The 27,835-nt window shown below is 52.5% G+C and overlaps 1 protein-coding gene and 2 long non-coding RNA genes across 4 annotated transcripts in view; 2 read left to right on the top strand and 1 right to left on the bottom strand.

Annotated features, from left to right (window-relative positions):
- Window positions 1–27,835, top strand: part of rnf216 (ring finger protein 216) — a 67,150-nt gene that overhangs the window by 6,261 nt on the left and 33,054 nt on the right. For both annotated transcript variants that reach the window (XM_052510131.1, XM_052510132.1), the window contains exons 4-9: window positions 438–2,648; window positions 4,488–4,564; window positions 5,113–5,218; window positions 20,019–20,180; window positions 22,975–23,083; window positions 25,273–25,409. In XM_052510131.1, the coding sequence (XP_052366091.1) occupies window positions 438–2,648; window positions 4,488–4,564; window positions 5,113–5,218; window positions 20,019–20,180; window positions 22,975–23,083; window positions 25,273–25,409 (2,802 nt within the window). The remainder of the gene's footprint in view (window positions 1–437; window positions 2,649–4,487; window positions 4,565–5,112; window positions 5,219–20,018; window positions 20,181–22,974; window positions 23,084–25,272; window positions 25,410–27,835) is intronic.
- Window positions 24,319–25,108, bottom strand: LOC127925263 (uncharacterized). Its single transcript, XR_008120232.1, has 3 exons — window positions 24,977–25,108; window positions 24,680–24,870; window positions 24,319–24,457 (listed from the first exon to the last, which is right to left on the bottom strand). It is a non-coding gene; the product is annotated as an uncharacterized LOC127925263 (long non-coding RNA).
- Window positions 24,376–25,138, top strand: LOC127925262 (uncharacterized). Its single transcript, XR_008120231.1, has 3 exons — window positions 24,376–24,522; window positions 24,669–24,965; window positions 25,003–25,138. It is a non-coding gene; the product is annotated as an uncharacterized LOC127925262 (long non-coding RNA).

The following is a 27,835-nucleotide window of genomic DNA, read 5'->3' as shown; positions in this document are numbered from 1 at the left end:
TCTTTCTCTCTCTCTCCCTCCCTCCTTTCTCTCCCATCTCTCTCTCCTCTCTTTCTCTCTCTCCCCTCCTCTCTTCTCTCTCCTCTCTCTCTCTCCCTCCTCTCTTTCTCTCTCTCTTTCCCCTCCTCTCTTTCTCTCTCTCTCTCCCCTCCTCTCTCTCTCTCTCTCTCCCCTCCTCTCTTTCTCTCTCTCTCCCCTCCTCTCTTTCTCTCTCTCCTCCCCTCCTCTCTTTCTCTCTCTCTCCCCCCTCTTCTCTTTCTCTCTCCCTCTCCTCTCTTTCTCTCTCTCCCCTCTCCTCTCTTTCTTTCTCTCCCCTCTCTTTCTCTCTCTCTCTCTTTCTCTCCTCTCCTCTTCTCTTTCTCTCTCCCTCCTCTCTTTCTCTCTCTCCTCTCTTTCTCTCTCTCTCTCCTCTCTCTCTCCCTCCTCTCTCTCTCCAGCCCCTGAATCCTGCCCGGCGACGTGTGATTCGTCCAGCAGCACTGTGGGGTGTGGCCTCTGAAGGCGATGGACCAATCATAGAGCTAAAAGAGGTTGACGGTCATCGGACTGCACCCCTTCCACCCACCTCACAGTACAGAGACATCACCGCCCCATCCAGCTCACAGTACAGAGACCGAGACGCCTCCGCCCCATCCACCTCACAGTACAGAGACCGAGACGCCTCGGCCCCATCCACCTCACAGTACAGAGACCGAGACGCCTCGGCCCCATCCACCTCACAGTACAGAGACCGAGACGCCTCGGCCCCATCCACCTCACAGTACAGAGACCGAGACGCCTCGGCCCCATCCACCTCACAGTACAGAGACATCACCGCCCCATACAGCTCACAGTACAGAGACCGAGACGCCTCCGCCCCATCCACCTCACAGTACAGAGACCGAGACGCCTCCGCCCCATCCACCTCACAGTACAGAGACGCCTCCGCCCCATCCACCTCACAGTACAGAGACGCCTCCGCCCCATCCACCTCACAGTACAGAGACGGAGACGCCTCCGCCCCATCCACCTCAAAGTACAGAGACCGAGACGCCTCCGCCCCATCCACCTCACAGTACAGAGACGGAGACGCCTCCGCCCCATCCACCTCACAGTACAGAGACCGAGACGCCTCCGCCCCATCCACCTCACAGTACAGAGACCGAGACGCCTCCGCCCCATCCACCTCACAGTACAGAGACCGAGACGCCTCCGCCCCATCCACCTCACAGTACAGAGACCGAGACGCCTCCGCCCCATCCACCTCACAGTACAGAGACGCCTCCGCCCCATCCACCTCACAGTACAGAGACGGAGACGCCTCCGCCCCATCCACCTCACAGTACAGAGACCGAGACGCCTCCGCCCCATCCACCTCACAGTACAGAGACGGAGACGCCTCCGCCCCATCCACCTCACAGTACAGAGACGGAGACGCCTCCGCCCCATCCACCTCACAGTACAGAGACCGAGACGCCTCCGCCCCATCCACCTCACAGTACAGAGACCGAGACGCCTCCGCCCCATCCACCTCACAGTACAGAGACCGAGACGCCTCCGCCCCATCCACCTCACAGTACAGAGACCGAGACGCCTCCGCCCCATCCACCTCACAGTACAGAGACCGAGACGCCTCCGCCCCATCCACTTCACAGTACAGAGACGCCTCCGCCCCATCCACCTCACAGTACAGAGACACCTCCGCCCCATCCACCTCACAGTACAGAGACACCTCCGCCCCATCCACCTCACAGTACAGAGACACCTCCGCCCCATCCACCTCACAGTACAGAGACAGAGACGGAGACGCCTCCGCCCCATCCACCTCACAGTACAGAGACGGAGACGCCTCCGCCCCATCCACTTCACAGTACAGAGACACCTCCGCCCCATCCACCTCACAGTACAGAGACACCTCCGCCCCATCCACCTCACAGTACAGAGACGGAGACACCTCCGCCCCATCCACCTCACAGTACAGAGACGGAGACACCTCCGCCCCATCCACCTCAACCCAGACCAGACATCAACCCTTCACCAGGCCTGTCCTGCAGGAGGTCAAGTTAGTTTTGCTCCCTCAGGTCCAGCCCCCTGCACCTCTTCAGCCCCATGCCCGGCCCCGATCCCCCCTACAGCAGCTCCACCCTGGACCCCTCAACCAGCCTCCCCTTTCCCCCCAGGCTCTCCTCCTAACCCATGCCTTCCAGATCCAACAACCCAGATCCCTTCATCCCCAGGTCGCTCCCCAGCCCGTGCCTGCTCCCCATCGGTGTCCTGCGGGCCCCTGTGGCGTCCCTGCCCCCGCCGTGCTGATAGCTGCTGCCCCCGAGCGTCTGGGCCTCCCAGAGACCGGTCATCGCATCACCCTGGGCAGCCAGACTCTTGGGGGCCTTAACCCCCAGTCCGGAGGCCCGCTGCTGACACACGGCCGCCCTCTGTCCCTGGAGCCACATGTGGTGGTTGTGGTCAATCGGCCGGCCACTCAACCTCCCCTCCCCATCCCGGCTTTCGCTGTTCCCCTGAACCCTAACCCCATGGTCCCAGCCCCTGTCGTCCCAGTCGTCCCCAGGACAGCGGAGGAGAGGGCAGGTCCCTCAGACCAACAGGAAGTCCAGGGACCAGAGACACCTCAGCTCCAGCCCCACGTCAGAGCACTGGTCAGAGGAGTGGTGAGTCGTACAGACATGACTGGTAGTGACCCTCACTTCTAATGGGTAGCGGCCCTCACTTCTAATGGGTAGCGGCCCTCACTTCTAATGGGTAGCTTCTAATGGGTAGCTACCCTCACTTCTAATGGGTAGTGACCCTCACTTCTAATGGGTAGCGGCCCTCACTTCTAATGGGTAGCGGCCCTCACTTCTAATGGGTAGCTTCTAATGGGTAGCTACCCTCACTTCTAATGGGTAGCGGCCCTCACTTCTAATGGGTAGCTTCTAATGGGTAGCTACCCTCACTTCTAATGGGTAGCTACCCTCACTTCTAATGGGTAGTGACCCTCACTTCTAATGGGTAGCGACCCACACTTCTAATGGGTAGCGGCTCTCACTTCTAATGGGTAGCTACCCTCACTTCTAATGGGTAGCGGCCCTCACTTCTAATGGGTAGCGGCCCTCACTTCTAATGGGTAGCGGCCCTCACTTCTAATGGGTAGCGGCCCTCACTTCTAATGGGTAGCGGCCCTCACTTCTAATGGGTAGCTTCTAATGGGTAGCTACCCTCACTTCTAATGGGTAGTGACCCTCACTTCTAATGGGTAGCGGCTCTCACTTCTAATGGGTAGCTTCTAATGGGTAGCTACCCTCACTTCTAATGGGTAGTTACCCTCACTTCTAATGGGTAGTGAACCCTCACTTCTAATGGGTAGCGGCCCTCACTTCTAATGGGTAGCGGCCCTCACTTCTAATGGGTAGCGGCCCTCACTTCTAATGGGTAGCGGCCCTCACTTCTAATGGGTAGCGACCCTCACTTCTAATGGGTAGTGAACCCTCACTTCTAATGGGTAGTGACCCTCACTTCTAATGGGTAGTGAACCCTCACTTCTAATGGGTAGTGGCCCTCACTTCTAATGGGTAGCGACCCTCACTTCTAATGGGTAGCGACCCTCACTTCTAATGGGTAGCGACCCTCACTTCTAATGGGTAGCGACCCTCACTTCTAATGGGTAGCGACCCTCACTTCTAATGGGTAGCGGCCCTCACTTCTAATGGGTAGCGGCCTCACTTCTAATGGGTAGCGGCCCTCACTTCTAATGGGTAGCGGCCCTCACTTCTAATGGGTAGCTTCTAATGGGTAGTGGCCCTCACTTCTAATGGGTAGCGGCCCTCACTTCTAATGGGTAGCGGCCCTCACTTCTAATGGGTAGCGGCCCTCACTTCTAATGGGTAGCGGCCCTCACTTCTAATGGGTAGCGGCCCTCACTTCTAATGGGTAGCGGCCCTCACTTCTAATGGGTAGTGGCCCTCACTTCTAATGGGTAGTGACCCTCACTTCTAATGGGTAGCTTCTAATGGGTAGTTACCCTCACTTCTAATGGGTAGTGGCCCTCACTTCTAATGGGTAGTGGCCCTCACTTCTAATGGGTAGCTTCTAATGGGTAGCTACCTCACTTCTAATGGGTAGTGGCCCTCACTTCTAATGGGTAGCTTCTAATGGGTAGTTACCCTCACTTCTAATGGGTAGCGGCCCTCACTTCTAATGGGTAGTGGCCCTCACTTATAATGGGTAGTGACCCTCACTTCTAATGGGTAGCGGCTCACTTCTAATGGCTCGTGACCCTCACTTCTAATGGGTAGCGGCCCTCACTTCTAATGGGTAGTGGCCCTCACTTATAATGGGTAGTGACCCTCACTTCTAATGGGTAGCGGCTCTCACTTCTAATGGCTCGTGACCCTCACTTCTAATGGGTAGTTCTAATGGGTAGTTACCCTCACTTCTAATGGGTAGTGGCCCTCACTTCACTTCTAATGGGTAGTTATATCTAGTATGTCTATAACTCCTCTCCTCTCCAGGTGGATCTGTTTCCTGATGTCCAGGAGAACTATGTAGCAGAACTGATCCAGACCAATGACCTGAAAGACCTCAATGTGTAAGAACTACAACTATCTCCATGACTACCACTGACCTGAAATAATCTCAATCTGTTAGAACTACAACTATCTCCATGACTACCACTGACCTGAAAGACCTCAATGTGTAAGAACTACAACTATCTCCATGACTACCACTGACCTGAAAGAATCTCAATCTGTTAGAACTACAACTATCTCCATGACTACCACTGACCTGAAAGACCTCAATGTGTAAGAACTACAACTATCTCCATGACTACCACTGAACTGAAAGAATCTCAATCTGTTAGAACTACAACTATCTCCATGACTACCACTGACCTGAAAGACCTCAATGTGTAAGAACTACAACTATCTCCATGACTACCACTGACCTGAAAGATCCCAATCTGTTAGACTGTTAGACTGTGAAATGTGGTTGTCTGAAATGTTGTTGACTCAAATATAAAACTCCTGCTGTTTAGTTTTCTCTCTCTCTGTGTGTGTGTGTGTGTGAGAGATCTGTACCAGCATTGTAACTCTCTATCTGTGTCGGTGTATTTAACCTGTGAGTTTCTGTGTCCAGTATCTGTAACATGTTGTTGGAGAACCCAGCCTTCCCTCAGAGAGAGAGTTCAGCCGCCGCGGCTCAGAGCAGCATGCTACTGGAACCCTGCAACGACAACTCACAGGTAGAGACGTGTGTGAACCCTGTGTGTTAGCTAGGGATGGGCCTCCGCGGCTCAGAGCAGCATGCTACTGGAACCCTGTGTGTTAGCTAGGGATGGGCCTCCTGCGTGTTAGCTCAGAGCAGCATGCTACAGAGGAACCCTGTGTGTTAGCTAGGGATGGGCCTCCGCGACTCAGAGCAGCATGCTACAGAGGAACCCTGTGTGTTAGCTAGGGATGGGCCTCCGCGGCTCAGAGCAGCATGCTACTGGAACCCTGCAACGACAACTCACAGGTAGAGACGTGTGTGAACCCTGTGTGTTAGCTAGGGATGGGCCTCCGCGGCTCAGAGCAGCATGCTACAGGAACCCTGTGTGTTAGCTAGGGATGGGCCTCCGCGGCTCAGAGCAGCATGCTACTGGAACCCTGCAACGACAACTCACAGGTAGCGACGTGTGTGAACCCTGTGTGTTAGCTAGGACTCCCAAGTGTTAGTCCTGTCTCTCTGAACGCCCCCATCCCTAGTGTTAGTCCTGTCTCTCTAAATGCCCCCATCCCTAGTGTTAGTCCTGTCTCTCTAAACGCCCCCATCCCAAGTGTTAGTCCTGTCTCTCTAAACGCCCCCATCCCAAGTGTTAGTCCTGTCTCTAAACGCCCCATCCCTAGTGTTAGTCCTTTCCTGTCTCTCTAAACGCCCCCATCCCAAGTGTTAGTCCCATCCCAGTGTTAGTCCTGTCTCTCCCTAGTAGTCGCCCCCCCATCCCAAGTGTTAGTCCTGTCTCTCTAAACGCCCCCATCCCAAGTGTGTTAGTCCTGTCTCTCTAAACGCCCCATCCCTAGTGTTAGTCCTGTCTCTCTAAACGCCCCCATCCCTAGTGTTAGTCCTGTCTCTCTAAACGCCCCCATCCCAAGTGTTAGTCCTGTCTCTCTAAACGCCCCCATCCCTAGTGTTAGTCCTGTCTCTCTAAACGCCCCCATCCCTAGTGTTAGTCCTGTCTCTCTAAACGCCCCCCATCCCTAGTGTTAGTCCTGTCTCTCTAAACGCCCCCATCCCTAGTGTTAGTCCTGTCTCTCCCTAGTGTTAGTCCTGTCTCTCTAAACGCCCCCATCCCTAGTGTTAGTCCTGTCTCTCTAAACGCCCCCATCCCTAGTGTTAGTCCTGTCTCTCTAAACGCCCCCATCCCTAGTGTTAGTCCTGTCTCTCTAAACGCCCCCATCCCTAGTGTTAGTCCTGTCTCTCTAAACGCCCCCATCCCTAGTGTTAGTCCTGTCTCTCTAAACGCCCCCCATCCCTAGTGTTAGTCCTGTCTCTCTAAACGCCCCCATCCCTAGTGTTAGTCCTGTCTCTCTAAACGCCCCCATCCCTAGTGTTAGTCCTGTCTCTAAACGCCCCCATCCCTAGTGTTAGTCCTGTCTCTCTAAACGCCCCCATCCCTAGTGTTAGTCCTGTCTCTCTAAACGCCCCCATCCCTAGTGTTAGTCCTGTCTCTCTAAACGCCCCCATCCCTAGTGTTAGTCCTGTCTCTCTCCCTAAACGCCCCCATCCCTAGTGTTAGTCCTGTCTCTCTAAACGCCCCCATCCCTAGTGTTAGTCCTGTCTCTCTAAACGCCCCCATCCCTAGTGTTAGTCCTGTCTCTCTAAACGCCCCCATCCCTAGTGTTAGTCCTGTCTCTCTAGTGTCCTAGTGTTAGTCCTGTCTCTCTAAACGCCCCCATCCCTAGTGTTAGTCCTGTCTCTCTAAACGCCCCCATCCCTAGTGTTAGTCCTGTCTCTCTAAACGCCCCCATCCCTAGTGTTAGTCCTGTCTCTCCCTAAACGCCCCCCCATCCCTAGTGTTAGTCCTGTCTCTCTAAACGCCCCCATCCCTAGTGTTAGTCCTGTCTCTCTAAACGCCCCCATCCCTAGTGTTAGTCCTGTCTCTCTAAACGCCCCCATCCCTAGTGTTAGTCCTGTCTCTCTAAACGCCCCCATCCCTAGTGTTAGTCCTGTCTCTCTAAACGCCCCCATCCCTAGTGTTAGTCCTGTCTCTCTAAACGCCCCCATCCCTAGTGTTAGTCCTGTCTCTCTAAACGCCCCCATCCCTAGTGTTAGTCCTGTCTCTCTAAACGCCCCCATCCCTAGTGTTAGTCCTGTCTCTCTAAACGCCCCCATCCCTAGTGTTAGTCCTGTCTCTCTAAACGCCCCCATCCCTAGTGTTAGTCCTGTCTCTCTAAACGCCCCCATCCCTAGTGTTAGTCCTGTCTCTCTAAACGTCCTCCCTAGTGTTAGTCCTGTCTCTCTAAACGCCCCCATCCCTAGTGTTAGTCCTGTCTCTCTAAACGCCCCCATCCCTAGTGTTAGTCCTGTCTCTCTAAACGCCCCCATCCCTAGTGTTAGTCCTGTCTCTCTAGTCCCCTGTGTTAGTCCTGTCTCTCTAAACGCCCCCATCCCTAGTGTTAGTCCTGTCTCTCTAAACGCCCCCATCCCTAGTGTTAGTCCTGTCTCTCTAAACGCCCCCATCCCTAGTGTTAGTCCTGTCTCTCTAAACGCCCCATCCTGTCTCTAGTGTGTTAGTCCTGTCTCTCTAAACGCCCCCCTATCCCTAGTGTTAGTCCTGTCTCTCTAAACGCCCCCATCCCTAGTGTTAGTCCTGTCTCTCTAAACGCCCCCATCCCTAGTGTTAGTCCTGTCTCTCTAAACGCCCCCATCCCTAGTGTTAGTCCTGTCTCTCTAAACGCCCCCATCCCTAGTGTTAGTCCTGTCTCTCTAAACGCCCCCATCCCTAGTGTTAGTCCTGTCTCTCTAAACGCCCCCATCCCTAGTGTTAGTCCTGTCTCTCTAAACGCCCCCATCCCTAGTGTTAGTCCTGTCTCTCTAAACGTGTTAGTCCTGTCTCTCTAAACGCCCCCATCCCTAGTGTTAGTCCTGTCTCTCTAAACGCCCCCATCCCTAGTGTTAGTCCTGTCTCTAAACGCCCCCATCCCTAGTGTTAGTCCTGTCTCCTAAGTCGCCCCCATCCCTAGTGTTAGTCCTGTCTCTCTAAACGCCCCCATCCCTAGTGTTAGTCCTGTCTCTCTAAACGCCCCCATCCCTAGTGTTAGTCCTGTCTCTCTAAACGCCCCATCCCTAGTGTTAGTCCTGTCTCTCTAAACGCCCCCATCCCTAGTGTTAGTCCTGTCTCTCTAAACGCTCCCTAGTGTTAGTCCTCCCTAGTGTTAGTCCCTAGTGTCTCTCTCTAAACGCCCCCATCCCTAGTGTTAGTCCTGTCTCTCTAAACGCCCCCCATCCCTAGTGTTAGTCCTGTCTCTCTAAACGCCCCCATCCCTAGTGTTAGTCCTGTCTCTCTAAACGCCCCCATCCCTAGTGTTAGTCCTGTCTCTCTGTTACGCCCCCATCCCTAGTGTTAGTCCTGTCTCTCTAAACGCCCCCATCCCTAGTGTTAGTCCTGTCTCTCTAAACGCCCCCATCCCTAGTGTTAGTCCTGTCTCTCTAAACGCCCCCATCCCTAGTGTTAGTCCTGTCTCTCTAAACACCCCCATCCTAGTGTTAGTCCTGTCCCTAAACGCCCCCCATCCCTAGTGTTAGTCCTGTCTCTCTAAACGCCCCCATCCCTAGTGTTAGTCCTGTCTCTCTAAACGCCCCCATCCCTAGTGTTAGTCCTGTCTCTCTAAACGCCCCCATCCCTAGTGTTAGTCCTGTCTCTCTAAACGCCCCCCATCCCTAGTGTTAGTCCTGTCTCTCTAAACGCCCCCATCCCTAGTGTTAGTCCTGTCTCTCTAAACGCCCCCCCATCCCTAGTGTTAGTCCTGTCTCTCTAAACGCCCCCATCCCTAGTGTTAGTCCTGTCTCTCTAAACGCCCCCATCCCTAGTGTTAGTCCTGTCTCTCTAAACACCCCCATCCCTAGTGTTAGTCCTGTCTCTCTAAACGCCCCCATCCCTAGTGTTAGTCCTGTCTCTCTAAACGCCCCATCCCTAGTGTTAGTCCTGTCTCTCTAAACCCTAGTGTTAGTCCTGTCTCTCTAAACGCCCCCATCCCTAGTGTTAGTCCTGTCTCTCTAAACGCCCCCATCCCTAGTGTTAGTCCTGTCTCTCTAAACGCCCCCATCCCTAGTGTTAGTCCTGTCTCTAAACGCCCCCATCCCTAGTGTTAGTCCTGTCTCTCTAAACGCCCCATCCCTAGTGTTAGTCCTGTCTCTCTATCCCTAGTGTTAGTCCTGTCTCCCCCCCATCCCTAGTGTTAGTCCTGTCTCTAAACGCCCCCATCCCTAGTGTTAACGCCCCCATCCCTAGTGTTAGTCCTGTCTCTCTCTAAACGCCCCCCATCCCTAGTGTTAGTCCTGTCTCTCTAAACGCCCCCCATCCCTAGTGTTAGTCCTGTCTCTCTAAACCTGTCCCCCATCCCTAGTGTTAGTCCTGTCTCCTAAACGCCCCCATCCCTAGTGTTAGTCCTGTCTCTCTAAACGCCCCCATCCCTAGTGTTAGTCCTGTCTCTCTAAACGCCCCCATCCCTAGTGTTAGTCCTGTCTCTCTAAACGCCCCCATCCCTAGTGTTAGTCCTGTCTCTCTAAACGCCCCCATCCCTAGTGTTAGTCCTGTCTCTCTAAGTGTTAGTCCTGTCTCTCTAAACACCCCCATCCCTAGTGTTAGTCCTGTCCTCTAAACGCCCCCTAGTGTTAGTCCTGTCTCTCTAAACGCCCCCCATCCCTAGTGTTAGTCCTGTCTCTCTAAACGCCCCCATCCCTAGTGTTAGTCCTGTCTCTCTAAACGCCCCCATCCCTAGTGTTAGTCCTGTCTCTCTAAACGCCCCCATCCCTAGTGTTAGTCCTGTCTCTCTAAACGCCCCCATCCCTAGTGTTAGTCCTGTCTCTCTAAACGCCCCCATCCCTAGTGTTAGTCCTGTCTCTCTAAACGCCCCTGTCCCTAGTGTTAGTCCTGTCTCTCTAAACGCCCCCATCCCTAGTGTTAGTCCTCCCTAGTGTTAGTCTGTCTCTAAACGCCCCCATCCCTAGTGTTAGTCCTGTCTCTCTAAACGCCCCCATCCCTAGTGTTAGTCCTGTCTCTCTAAACGCCCCCCATCCCTAGTGTTAGTCCTGTCTCTCTAAACGCCCCCATCCCTAGTGTTAGTCCTGTCTCTCCCTAAACGCCCCCATCCCTAGTGTTAGTCCTGTCTCTCTAAACACCCCCATCCCTAGTGTTAGTCCTGTCTCTCTAAACGCCCCCATCCCTAGTGTTAGTCCTGTCTCTCTAAACCCTAGTGTTAGTCCCCCATCCCTAGTGTTAGTCCTGTCTCTCCTAAACGCCCCCATCCCTAGTGTTAGTCCTGTCTCTCTAAACGCCCCCATCCCTAGTGTTAGTCCTGTCTCTCTAAACGCCCCCATCCCTAGTGTTAGTCCTGTCTCTCTAAATCCCTAGTGTTAGTCCTGTCCCCCCCCCCCTAGTGTTAGTCCTGTCTCTCTAAACGCCCCCATCCCTAGTGTTAGTCCTGTCTCTCTAAACGCCCCCATCCCTAGTGTTAGTCCTGTCTCTCTATCCCTAGTGTTAGTCCTGCCCCCCCCCATCCCTAGTGTTAGTCCTGTCTCTCTAAACGCCCCCCATCCCTAGTGTTAGTCCTGTCTCTCTAAACGCCCCCCATCCCTAGTGTTAGTCCTGTCTCTCTAAACCCCTGTGTTAGTCCTGTCTCTAAACACCCCTGTCCCTAGTGTTAGTCCTGTCTCTCTAAACGCCCCCATCCCTAGTGTTAGTCCTGTCTCTCTAAACGCCCCCATCCCTAGTGTTAGTCCTGTCTCTCTAAACGCCCCCATCCCTAGTGTTAGTCCTGTCTCTCTAAACACCCCCATCCCTAGTGTTAGTCCTGTCTCTCTAAACACCCCCCATCCCTAGTGTTAGTCCTGTCTCTCTAAACGCCCCCCTCCCTAGTGTTAGTCCTGTCTCTCTAAACGCCCCCATCCCTAGTGTTAGTCCTGTCTCTCTAAACGCCCCCCATCCCTAGTGTTAGTCCTGTCTCTCTAAACGCCCCCATCCCTAGTGTTAGTCCTGTCTCTCTAAACGCCCCCCATCCCTAGTGTTAGTCCTGTCTCTCTAAACGCCCCCCCATCCCTAGTGTTAGTCCTGTCTCTCTAAACGCCCCCCCATCCCTAGTGTTAGTCCTGTCTCTCTAAACGCCCCCCCATCCCTAGTGTTAGTCCTGTCTCTCTAAACGCCCCCGTCCCTAGTGTTAGTCCTGTCTCTCTAAACACCCCCCCATCCCTAGTGTTAGTCCTGTCTCTCTAAACGCCCCCCCATCCCTAGTGTTAGTCCTGTCTCTCTAAACGCCCCCCATCCCTAGTGTTAGTCCTGTCTCTCTAAACGCCCCCATCCCTAGTGTTAGTCCTGTCTCTCTAAACGCCCCCATCCCTAGTGTTAGTCCTGTCTCTCTAAACGCCCCCATCCCTAGTGTTAGTCCTGTCTCTCTAAACGCCCCCATCCCTAGTGTTAGTCCTGTCTCTCTAAGTGTTAGTCCTGTCTCCCCCCCCCCCCAATCCCTAGTGTTAGTCCTGTCCTGTCTCTGTCTAAACGCCCCCATCCCTAGTGTTAGTCCTGTCTCTCTAAACACCCCCATCCCTAGTGTTAGTCCTGTCTCTCTAAACGCCCCCATCCCTAGTGTTAGTCCTGTCTCTCTAAACACCCCTGTCCCTAGTGTTAGTCCTGTCTCTCTAAACGCCCCCATCCCTAGTGTTAGTCCTGTCTCTCTAAACACCCCCGTCCCTAGTGTTAGTCCTGTCTCTCTAAACGCCCCCGTCCCTAGTGTTAGTCCTGTCTCTCTAAACACCCCCCTCCCTAGTGTTAGTCCTGTCTCTCTAAACGCCCCCCATCCCTAGTGTTAGTCCTGTCTCTCTAAACGCCCCCCCATCCCTAGTGTTAGTCCTGTCTCTCTAAACGCCCCCTGTCCCTAGTGTTAGTCCTGTCTCTCTAAACGCCCCCATCCCTAGTGTTAGTCCTGTCTCTCTAAACACCCCCCATCCCTAGTGTTAGTCCTGTCTCTCTAAACGCCCCCATCCCTAGTGTTAGTCCTGTCTCTCTAAACGCCCCCATCCCTAGTGTTAGTCCTGTCCCTAAAGCCTGTCCCTAGTGTTAGTCCTGTCTCTCTAAACACCCCCATCCCTAGTGTTAGTCCTGTCTCTCTAAACGCCCCCATCCCTAGTGTTAGTCCTGTCTCTCTAAACGCCCCTGTCCCTAGTGTTAGTCCTGTCTCTCTAAACGCCCCCATCCCTAGTGTTAGTCCTGTCTCTCTAAACGCCCCCATCCCTAGTGTTAGTCCTGTCTCTCTAAACGCCCCCATCCCTAGTGTTAGTCCTGTCTCTAAACGCCCCCATCCCTAGTGTTAGTCCTGTCTCTAAACCCCCCATCCCTAGTGTTAGTCCTGTCTCTCTAAACACCCCCCCATCCCTAGTGTTAGTCCTGTCTCTCTAAACGCCCCCATCCCTAGTGTTAGTCCTGTCTAAACGCCCCATCCCTAGTGTTAGTCCTGTCTCTAAACGCCCCCCATCCCTAGTGTTAGTCCTGTCTCTCTAAACGCCCCCATCCCTAGTGTTAGTCCTGTCTCTCTAAACGTCCCCCTATCCCTAGTGTTAGTCCTGTCTCTCTAAACGCCCCCATAAAGTCCTGTCTCTCTAAACGCCCCCCCCATCCCTAGTGTTAGTCCTGTCTCTCTAAACGCCCCCCATCCCTAGTGTTAGTCCTGTCTCTCTAAACGCCCCTCCCTAGTGTTAGTCCTGTCTCTCTAAACGCCCCCCCATCCCTAGTGTTAGTCCTGTCTCTCTAAACGCCCCCATCCCTAGTGTTAGTCCTGTCTCTCTAAACGCCCCCATCCCTAGTGTTAGTCCTGTCTCTCTAAACGCCCCCCATCCCTAGTGTTAGTCCTGTCTCTCTAAACGCCCCCCATCCCTAGTGTTAGTCCTGTCTCTCTAAACGCCCCTGTCCCTAGTGTTAGTCCTGTCTCTCTAAACGCCCCCCCATCCCTAGTGTTAGTCCTGTCTCTCTAAACGCCCCCATCCCTAGTGTTAGTCCTGTCTCTCCCTAGTGTTAGTCCTGTCTCTCTAAACACCCCCCCATCCCTAGTGTTAGTCCTGTCTCTCTAAACGCCCCTGTCCCTAGTGTTAGTCCTGTCTCTCTAAACGCCCCCATCCCTAGTGTTAGTCCTGTCTCTCTAAACGCCCCCATCCCTAGTGTTAGTCCTGTCTCTCTAAACGCCCCCCATCCCCTGTCTCTCTAGTGTTAGTCCTGTCTCTCTAAACGCCCCCATCCCTAGTGTTAGTCCTGTCTCTCTAAACGCCCCCCCATCCCTAGTGTTAGTCCTGTCTCTCTAAACGCCCCCCATCCCTAGTGTTAGTCCTGTCTCTCTAAACGCCCCCATCCCTAGTGTTAGTCCTGTCTCTCTAAACGCCCCCCATCCCTAGTGTTAGTCCTGTCTCTCTAAACGCCCCCATCCCTAGTGTTAGTCCTGTCTCTCTAAACGCCCCCCCATCCCTAGTGTTAGTCCTGTCTCTCTAAACCCTAGTGTTAGTCCCCTCTAAACCCCCCCCATCCTAGTGTTAGTCCTGTCTCTCTAAACGCCCCCATCCCTAGTGTTAGTCCTGTCTCTCTAAACGCCCCCATCCCTAGTGTTAGTCCTGTCTCTCTAAACGCCCCCATCCCTAGTGTTAGTCCTGTCTCTCTAAACCCCCATCCCTAGTGTTAGTCCTGTCTCTCTAAACGCCCCCATCCCTAGTGTTAGTCCTGTCTCTCTAAACGCCCCCATCCCTAGTGTTAGTCCTGTCTCTCTAAACGCCCCCATCCCTAGTGTTAGTCCTGTCTCTCTAAACGCCCCCATCCCTAGTGTTAGTCCTGTCTCTCTAAACGCCCCATCCCTAGTGTTAGTCCTGTCTCTCTAAACGCCCCCCCATCCCTAGTGTTAGTCCTGTCTCTCTAAACGCCCCCGTCCCTAGTGTTAGTCCTGTCTCTCTAAACGCCCCCCATCCCTAGTGTTAGTCCTGTCTCTCTAAACGCCCCCATCCCTAGTGTTAGTCCTGTCTCTCTAATGCCCTCTCTAAACATCCCTAGTGTTAGTCCTGTCTCTCTAAACGCCCCCCATCCCTAGTGTTAGTCCTGTCTCTCTAAACGCCCCCCCCTATCCCTAGTGTTAGTCCTGTCTCTCTAAACGCCCCCCATCCCTAGTGTTAGTCCTGTCTCTCTAAACGCCCCCCATCCCTAGTGTTAGTCCTGTCTCTCTAAACACCCCCCTAGTGTTCCCTAGTGTTTAGTCCTGTCTCTCTAAACGCCCCCATCCCTAGTGTTAGTCCTGTCTCTCTAAACGCCCCCATCCCTAGTGTTAGTCCTGTCTGTCCCTAGTGTTAGTCCTGTCTCTCTAAACGCCCCCATCCCTAGTGTTAGTCCTGTCTCTCTAAACGCCCCCATCCCTAGTGTTAGTCCTGTCTCTCTAAACGCCCCTATCCCTAGTGTTAGTCCTGTCTCTCTAAACGCCCCCCATCCCTAGTGTTAGTCCTGTCTCTCTAAACGCCCCCATCCCTAGTGTTAGTCCTGTCTCTCTAAACGCCCCTGTCCCTAGTGTTAGTCCTGTCTCTCTAAACGCCCCCCTCCCTAGTGTTAGTCCTGTCTCTCTAAACGCCCCCCATCCCTAGTGTTAGTCCTGTCTCTCTAAACGCCCCCGTCCCTAGTGTTAGTCCTGTCTCTAAACACCCCCATCCCTAGTGTTAGTCCTGTCTCTCTAAACGCCCCCCATCCCTAGTGTTAGTCCTGTCTCTCTAAACGCCCCCTGTCCCTAGTGTTAGTCCTGTCTCTCTAAACCCCCCCATCCCTAGTGTTAGTCCTGTCTCTCTAAACCCCCCCATCCCTAGTGTTAGTCCTGTCTCTCTAAACGCCCCCCCATCCCTAGTGTTAGTCCTGTCTCTCTAAACGCCCCCGTCCCTAGTGTTAGTCCTGTCTCTCTAAACGCCCCCATCCCTAGTGTTAGTCCTGTCTCTCTAAACACCCTGTCCCTGGTGTTAGTCCTGTCTCTCGCCCTAAAGTCCTGCCCCGCCCCTGTCCCTAGTGTTAGTCCTGTCTCTCTAAACGCCCCCATCCCTAGTGTTAGTCCTGTCTCTCTAAACGCCCCTGTCCCTAGTGTTAGTCCTGTCTCTCTAAACGCCCCTGTCCCTAGTGTTAGTCCTGTCTCTCTAAACGCCCCTGTCCCTAGTGTTAGTCCTGTCTCTCTAAACGCCCCCCCCCTCGTGTTAGTCCTGTCTCTCTAAACCCCCCCCTCCCTAGTGTTAGTCCTGTCTCTCTAAACACCCCCCCATCCCTAGTGTTAGTCCTGTCTCTCTAAACGCCCCCATCCCTAGTGTTAGTCCTGTCTCTCTAAACACCCCCCTCCCTAGTGTTAGTCCTGTCTCTCTAAACACCCCCATCCCTAGTGTTAGTCCTGTCTCTCTGTTAAACGCCCCCCATCCCTAGTGTTAGTCCTGTCTCTGTCTCTCTAAACGCCCCCATCCCTAGTGTTAGTCCTGTCTCTCTAAACGCCCCCCATCCCTAGTGTTAGTCCTGTCTCTCTAAACGCCCCCATCCCTAGTGTTAGTCCTGTCTCTCTAAACACCCCCCATCCCTAGTGTTAGTCCTGTCTCTCTAAACGCCCCCCATCCCTAGTGTTAGTCCTGTCTCTCTAAATCCCTAGTGTTAGTCCCCCCCCCCCTAGTGTTAGTCCTGTCTCCCTAAACCCCCCCCATCCCTAGTGTTAGTCCTGTCTCTCTAAACGCCCCCATCCCTAGTGTTAGTCCTGTCTCTCTAAACGCCCCCCATCCCTAGTGTTAGTCCTGTCTCTCTAAACACCCCCATCCCTAGTGTTGTTAGTCCTGTCTCTCTAAACGCCCCCATCCCTAGTGTTAGTCCTGTCTCTCTAAACGCCCCCATCCCTAGTGTTAGTCCTGTCTCTCTAAAGTCCTGTCCCCCCCATCCCTAGTGTTAGTCCTGTCTCTCTAAACGCCCCCATCCCTAGTGTTAGTCCTGTGTCTCTAAACGCCCCCATCCCTTGTGTTAGTCCTGTCTCTCTAAACGCCCCCATCCCTAGTGTTAGTCCTGTCTCTCTAAACGCCCCCCCATCCCTAGTGTTAGTCCTGTCTCTCTAAACGCCCCCATCCCTAGTGTTAGTCCTGTCTCTCTAAACGCCCCCCATCCCTAGTGTTAGTCCTGTCTCTCTAAACGCCCCCCTAGTGTTAGTCCTGTCTAAACGCCCCCGTCCCTAGTGTTAGTCCTGTCTCTCTAAACGCCCCTGTCCCTAGTGTTAGTCCTGTCTCTCTAAACGCCCCTGTCCCTAGTGTTAGTCCTGTCTCTCTAAACGCCCCCATCCCTAGTGTTAGTCCTGTCTCTCTAAACGCCCCCCCCATCCCTAGTGTTAGTCCTGTCTCTCGCCCCTGTCCCTAGTGTTAGTCCTGTCTCTCTAAACACCCCCCATCCCTAGTGTTAGTCCTGTCTCTCTAAACGCCCCCATCCCTAGTGTTAGTCCTGTCTCTCTAAACGCCCCTGTCCCTAGTGTTAGTCCTGTCTCTCTAAACGCCCCCCATCCCTAGTGTTAGTCCTGTCTCTCTAAACCCTAGTGTTAGTCCTGTCTCTCTAAACGCCCCCATCCCTAGTGTTAGTCCTGTCTCTCTAAACGCCCCCATCCCTAGTGTTAGTCCTGTCTCTCTAAACGCCCCCCATCCCTAGTGTTAGTCCTGTCTCTCTAAACGCCCCCATCCCTAGTGTTAGTCCTGTCTCTCTAAACGCCCCCATCCCTAGTGTTAGTCCTGTCTCTCTAAACGCCCCCCATCCCTAGTGTTAGTCCTGTCTCTCTAAACGCCCCCCATCCCTAGTGTTAGTCCTGTCTCTCTAAACGCCCCCATCCCTAGTGTTAGTCCTGTCTCTCTAAACGCCCCTGTCCCTAGTGTTAGTCCTGTCTCTCTAAACACCCCTGTCCCTAGTGTTAGTCCTGTCTCTCTAAACGCCCCCATCCCTAGTGTTAGTCCTGTCTCTCTAAACGCCCTGTCCCTAGTGTTAGTCCTGTCTCTCTAAACGCCCCCATCCCTAGTGTTAGTCCTGTCTCTCTAAACGCCCCCATCCCTAGTGTTAGTCCTGTCTCTCTAAACGCCCCTGTCCCTAGTGTTAGTCCTGTCTCTCTAAACGCCCCCATCCCTAGTGTTAGTCCTGTCTCTCTAAACGCCCCCATCCCTAGTGTTAGTCCTGTCTCTCTCCCTAAACCCCCCATCCCTAGTGTTAGTCCTGTCTCTCTAAACGCCCCCCCATCCCTAGTGTTAGTCCTGTCTCTCTAAACGCCCCCCATCCCTAGTGTTAGTCCTGTCTCTCTAAACGCCCCCCATCCCTAGTGTTAGTCCTGTCTCTCTAAACGCCCCCATCCCTAGTGTTAGTCCTGTCTCTCTAAACGCCCCTGTCCCTAGTGTTAGTCCTGTCTCTCTAAACGCCCCTGTCCCTAGTGTTAGTCCTGTCTCTCTAAACGCCCCCATCCCTAGTGTTAGTCCTGTCTCTCCCTAAACCTGTCCCCCCCATCCCTAGTGTTAGTCCTGTCTCTCTAAACGCCCCCATCCCTAGTGTTAGTCCTGTCTCTCTAAACGCCCCTGTCCCTAGTGTTAGTCCTGTCTCTCTAAACGCCCCTGTCCCTAGTGTTAGTCCTGTCTCTCTAAACACCCCTGTCCCTAGTGTTAGTCCTGTCTCTCTAAACGCCCCCATCCCTAGTGTTAGTCCTGTCTCTCTAAACGCCCCCCCCCATCCCTAGTGTTAGTCCTGTCTCTCTAAACGCCCCTGTCCCTAGTGTTAGTCCTGTCTCTCTAAACGCCCCCATCCCTAGTGTTAGTCCTGTCTCTCTAAACGCCCCTGTCCCTAGTGTTAGTCCTGTCTCTCTAAACGCCCCCATCCCTAGTGTTAGTCCTGTCTCTCTAAACGCCCCCCATCCCTAGTGTTAGTCCTGTCTCTCTAAACGCCCCTGTCCCTAGTGTTAGTCCTGTCTCTCTAAACACCCCTGTCCCTAGTGTTAGTCCTGTCTCTCTAAACGCCCTGTCCCTAGTGTTAGTCCTGTCTGTCTCTCCCTAGTGTTAGTCCTGTCCCCCCCTGTCCCTAGTGTTAGTCCTGTCTCTCTAAACGCCCCTGTCCCTGGTGTTAGTCCTGTCTCTCTAAACGCCCCTGTCCCTAGTGTTAGTCCTGTCTCTCTAAACGCCCCTGTCCCTAGTGTTAGTCCTGTCTCTCTAAACGCCCCCCTAGTGTCCTAGTGTTAGTCCTGTCTCTCTAAACGCCCCCCATCCCTAGTGTTAGTCCTGTCTCTCTAAACGCCCCCCTGTCCCTAGTGTTAGTCCTGTCTCTCTAAACGCCCCCCATCCCTAGTGTTAGTCCTGTCTCTCTAAACGCCCCCCATCCCTAGTGTTAGTCCTGTCTCTCTAAACGCCCCCCATCCCTAGTGTTAGTCCTGTCTCTCTAAACGCCCCCCATCCCTAGTGTTAGTCCTGTCTCTCTAAACGCCCCCCATCCCTAGTGTTAGTCCTGTCTCTCTAAACGCCCCCCATCCCTAGTGTTAGTCCTGTCTCTCTAAACGCCCCCCCCTAGTGTTAGTCCTGTCTCTCTAAACGCCCCCCATCCCTAGTGTTAGTCCTGTCTCTCTAAACGCCCCTGTCCCTAGTGTTAGTCCTGTCTCTCTAAACGCCCCCATCCCTAGTGTTAGTCCTGTCTCTCTAAACGCCCCCATCCCTAGTGTTAGTCCTGTCTCGCTAGTCCTGTCTCTCTAAACGCCCCCATCCCTAGTGTTAGTCCTGTCTCTCTAAACGCCCCCATCCCTAGTGTTAGTCCTGTCTCTCTAAACGCCCCCATCCCTAGTGTTAGTCCTCTCTCTAAACGCCCCCATCCCTAGTGTTAGTCCTGTCTCTCTAAACGCCCCCATCCCTAGTGTTAGTCCTGTCTCTCACCCCCCCATCCCTAGTGTTAGTCCTGTCTCTCTAAACGCCCCCATCCCTAGTGTTAGTCCTGTCTCTCTAAACGCCCCCATCCCTAGTGTTAGTCCTGTCTCTCTAAACGCCCCCATCCCTAGTGTTAGTCCTGTCTCTCTAAACGCCCCCATCCCTAGTGTTAGTCCTGTCTCTCTAAACGCCCCTGTCCCTAGTGTTAGTCCTGTCTCTCTAAACGCCCCCCTATCCCTAGTGTTAGTCCTGTCTCTCTAAACGCCCCCATCCCTAGTGTTAGTCCTGTCTCTCTAAACGCCCCCCATCCCTAGTGTTAGTCCTGTCTCTCTAAACGCCCCCCATCCCTAGTGTTAGTCCTGTCTCTCTAAACGCCCCTGTCCCTAGTGTTAGTCCTGTCTCTCTAAACGCCCCTGTCCCTAGTGTTAGTCCTGTCTCTCTAAACACACCTGTCCCTAGTGTTAGTCCTGTCTCTCTAAACGCCCCTGTCCCTAGTGTTAGTCCTGTCTCTCTAAACGCCCCTGTCCCTAGTGTTAGTCCTGTCTCTCTAAACACCCCTGTCCCTAGTGTTAGTCCTCTAAACGCCCCCCCATCCCTAGTGTTAGTCCTCTAAACGCCCCCCCATCCCTAGTGTTAGTCCTGTCTCTCTAAACGCCCCTGTCCCTAGTGTTAGTCCTGTCTCTCTAAACGCCCCTGTCCCTAGTGTTAGCCCTGTCTCTCTCTCTCTCTGTAGTCTGCAGAGGACCTGTTTGACTACGGGTCGTTAGGTCACGCCCCTGTCCCTAGTGTTAGCCCTGTCTCTCTCTCTCTCTCTGTAGTCTGCAGAGGACCTGTTTGACTACGGGTCGTTAGGTCACGCCCCTGTCCCTAGTGTTAGCCCTGTCTCTCTCTCTCTGTAGTCTGCAGAGGACCTGTTTGACTACGGGTCGTTAGGTCAGGTGGGTCAGGAGGCGTCGATGCAGGCAGCTGACCTCTTGATGGGAGACTTCAGGATGATTTCCTGTCAGGACATCAAATGGAGCCTCAACGCCATGAAGGGGCACTACGCAATCACACGCAAGGTACGCTCGGCGTCTGTCTCTCTGTGTTTCAGGCCTCACTCGCTGTCTCTCTGTGTGTTTCAGGCCTTACTCGCTGTCTCTCTGTGTTTCAGGCCTCACTCGGCGTCTCTCTGTGTGTTTCAGGCCTCACTCGCTGTCTCTCTGTGTGTTTCAGGCCTTACTCGCTGTCTCTCTGTGTTTCAGGCCTCACTCGGCGTCTCTCTGTGTGTTTCAGGCCTCACTCGCTGTCTCTCTGTGTGTTTCAGGCCTCACTCGCTGTCTCTCTGTGTTTCAGGCCTCACTCGGCGTCTCTCTGTGTTTCAGGCCTCACTCGGCGTCTCTCTGTGTGTTTCAGGCCTCACTCGGCGGCGTGTGTGTTTCAGGCCTCACTCTGTGTGTTTTCAGGCCTCACTCGGCGTCTCTCTGTGTGTTTCAGGCCTCACTCGGCGTCTCTCTGTGTGTTTCAGGCCTCACTCGGCGTCTCTCTGTGTGTTTCAGGCCTCACTCGGCGTCTCTCTGTGTGTTTTCAGGCCTCACTCGTCTCTCTGTGTTTCAGGCCTCACTCGGCGTCTCTCTGTGTGTTTCAGGCCTCACTCGCTGTCTCTCTGTGTGTTTCAGGCCTTACTCGCTGTCTCTCTGTGTTTCAGGCCTCACTCGGCGTCTCTGTGTGTTTCAGGCCTCACTCGCTGTCTCTCTCTGTGTGTTTCAGGCCTCACTCGGCGTCTCTCTGTGTGTTTCAGGCCTCGCTCGGTGTCTCTCTGTGTGTTTCAGGCCTCACTCTCTCTCTCTCTCTCTGTGTGTTTCAGGCCTCACTCTCTCTCTCTCTCTCTGTGTGTTTCAGGCCTCACTCGGCGTCTCTCTGTGTGTTTCAGGCCTCACTCGGCGTCTCTCTGTGTGTTTCAGGCCTCACTCGGCGTGTCTCTCTCTCTGTGTGTTTCAGGCCTCACTCGGCGTCTCTCTGTGTGTTTCAGGCCTCACTCGGCGTCTCTCTCTGTGTGTTTCAGGCCAGGCCTCACTCGGCGTCTCTCTGTGTGTTTCAGGCCTCACTCTCGTCTCTGTGTGTTTCAGGCCTCACTCGGCGTCTCTCTGTGTGTTTCAGGCCTCACTCGGCGTCTCTCTGTGTGTTTCAGGCCTCACTCGGCGTCTCTCTCTGTGTGTTTCAGGCCTCACTCGCCGTCTCTGTGTGTTTCAGGCCTCACTCGTCTCTCTGTGTGTTTCAGGCCTCACTCGGCGTCTCTCTCTGTGTGTTTCAGGCCTCACTCGGCGTCTCTCTGTGTGTTTCAGGCCTCACTCGGCGTCTCTCTGTGTGTTTCAGGCCTCAGGCTCGGCGTCTCTCTGTGTGTTTCAGGCCTCACTCGGCGTCTCTCTGTGTGTTTCAGGCCTCACTCGGCGTCTCTCTGTGTGTTTCAGGCCTCACTCGGCGTCTCTCTGTGTTTTCAGGCCTCACTCGGCGTCTCTCTGTGTGTTTCAGGCCTCACTCGGCGTCTCTCTGTGTGTTTCAGGCCTCACTCGGCGTCTCTCTGTGTGTTTCAGGCCTCACTCGGCGTCTCTCTGTGTGTTTCAGGCCTCACTCGGCGTCTCTCTGTGTGTTTCAGGCCTCACTCGGCGTCTCTCTGTGTGTTTCAGGCCTCACTCGGCGTCTCTCTGTGTGTTTCAGGCCTCACTCGGCGTCTCTCTGTGTGTTTCAGGCCTCACTCGGCGTCTCTCTCTGTGTTTCAGGCCTCACTCGGCGTCTCTCTGTGTGTTTCAGGCCTCACTCGGCGTCTCTCTCTGTGTGTTTCAGGCCTCACTCTGTCTCTCTGTGTGTTTCAGGCCTCACTCGGTGTCTCTCTGTGTGTTTCAGGCCTCACTCGGCGTCTCTCTGTGTGTTTCAGGCCTCACTCGGCGTCTCTCTGTGTGTTTCAGGCCTCACTCGGCGTCTCTCTGTGTGTTTCAGGCCTCACTCGGCGTCTCTCTCTGTGTTTCAGGCCTCACTCAGGTCTCTCTGTGTGGCCTCACAGGCACTCGGCGTCTCTCTGTGTGTTTTTCAGGCCTCACTCGGCGTCTCTCTGTGTGTTTCAGGCCTCACTCGGCGTCTCTCTGTGTGTTTCAGGCCTCACTCGGCGTCTCTCTGTGTGTTTCAGGCCTCACTCGGCGTCTCTCTGTGTGTTTCAGGCCTCACTCGGCGTCTCTCTGTGTGTTTCAGGCCTCACTCGGCGTCTCTCTGTGTGTTTCAGGCCTCACTCGGCGTCTCTCTGTGTGTTTCAGGCCTCACTCGGCGTCTCTCTGTGTGTTTCAGGCCTCACTCGGCGTCTCTCTGTGTGTTTCAGGCCTCACTCGGCGTCTCTCTGTGTGTGTTTCAGGCCTCACTCGGCGTCTCTCTGTGTGTTTCAGGCCTCACTCGGCGTCTCTCTGTGTGTTTCAGGCCTCACTCGGCGTCTCTCTGTGTGTTTCAGGCCTCACTCGGCGTCTCTCTGTGTGTTTCAGGCCTCACTCGGCGTCTCTCTGTGTGTTTCAGGCCTCACTCGGCGTCTCTCTCTGTGTGTTTCAGGCCTCACTCGGCGTCTCTCTCTGTGTGTTTCAGGCCTCACTCGGCGTCTCTCTGTGTGTTTCAGGCCTCACTCGGCGTCTCTCTGTGTGTTTCAGGCCTCACTCGGCGTCTCTCTGTGTGTTTCAGGCCTCACTCGGCGTCTCTCTGTGTGTTTCAGGCCTCACTCGGCGTCTCTCTCTGTGTGTTTCAGGCCTCACCTGGCGTCTCTCTGTGTGTTTCAGGCCTCACTCGGCGTCTCTCTCTGTGTGTTTCAGGCCTCACTCGGCGTCTCTCTGTGTGTTTCAGGCCTTATGTGAAGCGGTGAAGCAGTTTCAAGACTCTGAGTCGTTAGAGAAGAGACGACGCAGGAGACAGACTGCAGAACGCTGCTATATAGACTTCAAGTATCAGCATGGTGAATTACACCCTACACACTACACACTACACACTACACCCTACACACTACACCCTGCAGAACGCTGCTATATAGACTTCAAGTATCAGCATGGTGAATTACACCCTACACACTACACCCTACACACTACACCCTACACACTACACCCTACACCCTACACCCTGCACCCAACACACTACACCCTGCAGAACGCTGCTATATAGACTTCAAGTATCAGCATGGTGAATTACACCCTACACCCTACACACTACACACTACACACTACACACTACACACTACACACTACACACTACACACTACACACTACACCCTACACACTACACACTACACCCTACACACTACTACACACACTACACACTACACCCTACACACTACACACTACACCCTACACACTACACACACACTACACACTACACACCCTGCACCCTACACACTACACCCTACACCCTACACACTACACCCTACACACTACACACTACACCCTACACACTACACCCTACACACCCTACACCCTGCAGAACGCTACACACTTCACCCTACACACCTACACCTACACACTACACCCTACACACTACACACCACCCTACACCTACACACTACACACTACACACTACACCCTACACCCTACACACTACACTACCTACACACTACACCCTACTACACACTACACCTACACACTACACCCTACACACTACACTACACCCTACACACTACACACTACACACTACACTACACTACACCCTACACACTACACTACACTACACACTACACTACACTACACCACTACTACACACTACACCTACACACTACACACTACACACTACACACTACACACTACACACTACACTACTACACTACACACTACACACTACACCTACACACTACACACTACACCCTACACCCTACACCCTACACCCTACACACTACACCCTACACCCTACACACTACACCCTACACACTACACCTACACCCTGACTACCCACCACCCTGCACTCTACACTACACCCTACACACTACACACTACACCCTAACACTACACACTATAGACTATCAGGTCCAGTTGACCCCTAACCCTGCATCTCACCCTATCAGGTCCAGTTGACACCCTACACCTACTGTATCTCTATCTATCAGGTCCAGTTGACCCCTAACCCTGTATCTCTAGACTATCAGGTCCAGTTGACCCCTAACCCTGTATCTCTCTCTATCAGGTCCAGTTGACCCCTAACCCTGTATCTCTCTCTATCAGGTCCAGTTGACCCCTAACCCTGTATCTCTCTCTATCAGGTCCAGTTGACCCCTAACCCTGTATCTCTCTCTATCAGGTCCAGTTGACCCCTAACCCTGTATCTCTCTCTATCAGGTCCAGTTGACCTCTAACCCTGTATCTCTCTCTATCAGGTCCAGTTGACCCCTAACCCTGTATCTCTCTCTATCAGGTCCAGTTGACCCCCTGTATCTCTCTCTATCAGGTCCAGTTGACCCCTAACCCTGTATCTCTCTCTATCAGGTCCAGTTGACCCTAACCCTGTATCTCTCTCTATCAGGTCCAGTTGACCTCTAACCCTGTATCTCTCTCTATCAGGTCCAGTTGACCCCTAACCCTGTATCTCTCTCTATCAGGTCCAGTTGACCCCTAACCCTGTATCTCTCTCTATCAGGTCCAGTTGACCTCTAACCCTGTATCTCTCTCTATCAGGTCCAGTTGACCCCTAACCCTGTATCTCTCTCTATCAGGTCCAGCTGACCCCTAACCCTGTATCTCTCTCTATCAGGTCCAGTTGACCCTGTATCTCTCTCTATCAGGTCCAGTTGACCTCTAACCCTGTATCTCTCTCTATCAGGTCCAGTTGACCCCTAACCCTGTATCTCTCTCTATCAGGTCCAGTTGACCCTAACCCTGTATCTCTCTCTATCAGGTCCAGTTGACCCCTAACCCTGTATCTCTCTCTATCAGGTCCAGTTGACCCCTAACCCTGTATCTCTCTCTATCAGGTCCAGTTGACCCCTAACCCTGTATCTCTCTCTATCAGGTCCAGTTGACCCCTAACCCTGTATCTCTCTCTATCAGGTCCAGTTGACCCCTAACCCTGTATCTCTCTCTATCAGGTCCAGTTGACCCCTAACCCTGTATCTCTCTCTATCAGGTCCAGTTGACCCCTAACCCTGTATCTCTCTCCTTCCGTCAGGTTCGGTGAAGTTGGAGAGGAGGATGTACTTCCTGGAGAAGAACCGTCGCGGATGCAGGACGTACGGAGCGGCTCTGGACCCCTCGCTGCAGAGAGAGATCAGCTTCTATCAGCAGAAAGCCAAGGAGCATGCTGAGGTACTCACTCACTCACTCACTCACTCACTCACTCACTGAACACACACACACACACTCACTGAACACACACACACACACTCTCACTGAACACACACACACACACACACACTCTCACTGAACACACACACACACACTCTCACTGAACACACACACACACACTCTCACTGAACTGAACACACACACACACACTCTCACTGAACACACACACTCAGTCTCACTGAACACACACACTCAGTCTCACTGAACACACACTGAACACACACACTCTCACTGGACACACACACTCTCACTGGACACACACACACACACACACTCTCACTGTGCACACACACTCTCACTGTGCACACACACACTCTCACTGTGCACACACACTCTCACTGTACACACACACTCTCACTGTGCACACACACTCTCACTGTACACACACACTCTCTCTGGGTCTGTTATATATCTGATGAGGGGTCTGTTATATATCTGATGAGGGGTCTGTTATATATCTGATGAGGGGTCTGTTATATAACTGATGAGGGGTCTGTTATATATCTGATGAGGGGTCTGTTATATATCTGATGAGGGGTCTGTTATATATCTGATGAGGGGTCTGTTATATATCTGATGAGGGGTCTGTTATATATCTGATGAGGGGTCTGTTATATATCTGATGAGGGGTCTGTTATATATCTGATGAGGGGTCTGTTATATATCTGATGAGGGGTCTGTTATATATCTGATGAGGGGTCTGTTATATATCTGATGAGGGGTCTGTTATATATCTGATGAGGGGTCTGTTATATATCTGATGAGGGGTCTGTTATATATCTGATGAGGGGTCTGTTATATATCTGATGAGGGGTCTGTTATATATCTGATGAGGGGTCTGTTATATATCTGATGAGGGGTCTGTTATATATCTGATGAGGGGTCTGTTATATAACTGATCTGTTATATATCTGAGGGGTCTGTTATATATCTGATGAGGGGTCTGTTATATATCTGATGAGGGTCTGTTATATATCTGATGAGGGGTCTGTTATATATCTGATGAGGGGTCAGGGTCTGTTATATATATGATGAGGGGTCTGTTATATATATGATGAGGGGTCTGTTATATATCTGATGAGGGTCTGTTATATAACTGATGAGGGGTCTGTTATATATCTGATGAGGGGTCAGGGTCTGTTATATATCTGATGAGGGGTCTGTTATATATCTGATGAGGGGTCTGTTATATATCTGATGAGGGGTCTGTTATATATCTGATGAGGGGTCTGTTATATATCTGATGAGGGGTCTGTTATATATCTGATGAGGGGTCTGTTATATATCTGATGAGGGGTCTGTTATATATCTGATGAGGGGTCTGTTATATATCTGATGAGGGGTCTGTTATATATCTGATGAGGGGTCTGTTATATATCTGATGAGGGGTCTGTTATATATCTGATGAGGGTCTGTTATATATCTGATGAGGGGTCTGTTATATATCTCAGGGGTCTGTTATAACTAATGAGGGGTCTGTTATAACTGATGAGGGGTCTGTTATATATCTGATGAGGGGTCTGTTATATATCTGATGAGGGGTCTGTTATATATCTGATGAGGGGTCTGTTATATATCTGATGAGGGGTCTGTTATATATCTGATGAGGGGTCTGTTATATATCTGATGAGGGGTCTGTTATATATCTGATGAGGGGTCTGTTATATATCTGATGAGGGGTCTGTTATATATCTGATGAGGGGTCTGTTATATATCTGATGAGGGGTCTGTTATATATCTGATGAGGGGTCTGTTATATATCTGATGAGGGGTCTGTTATATATCTGATGAGGGGTCTGTTATATATCTGATGAGGGGTCTGTTATATAACTGATGAGGGGTCTGTTATATATCTGATGAGGGGTCTGTTATATATCTGATGAGGGGTCTGTTATATAACTGATGAGGGGTCTGTTATATATCTGATGAGGGGTCTGTTATATATGAGGGGTCTGTTATATATCTGATGAGGGGTCTGTTATATATCTGATGAGGGGTCTGTTATATAACTGATGAGGGGTCTGTTATATATCTGATGAGGGGTCTGTTATATAACTGATGAGGGTCTGTTATATATCTGATGGGGTCTGTTATATAACTGATGAGGGGTCTGTTATATATCTGATGAGGGGTCTGTTATATATCTGATGAGGGGTCTGTTATATATCTGATGAGGGGTCTGTTATATATCTGATGAGGGGTCTGTTATATATCTGATGAGGGGTCTGTTATATATCTGATGAGGGGTCTGTTATATATCTGATGAGGGGTCTGTTATATAACTGATGAGGGGTCTGTTATATATCTGATGAGGGGTCTGTTATATAACTGATGAGGGTCTGTTATATATCTGATGAGGGGTCTGTTATATATCTGATGAGGGCTCT

The sequence above is a fragment of the Oncorhynchus keta genome, unplaced genomic scaffold, assembly GCF_023373465.1.
Source record: "Oncorhynchus keta strain PuntledgeMale-10-30-2019 unplaced genomic scaffold, Oket_V2 Un_contig_5395_pilon_pilon, whole genome shotgun sequence".
NCBI classification, from domain to species: Eukaryota; Metazoa; Chordata; class Actinopteri; order Salmoniformes; family Salmonidae; genus Oncorhynchus; species Oncorhynchus keta.
Note: the sequence above shows the minus strand (reverse complement) of the source record. Positions and strands in the feature narration are given on the sequence as shown.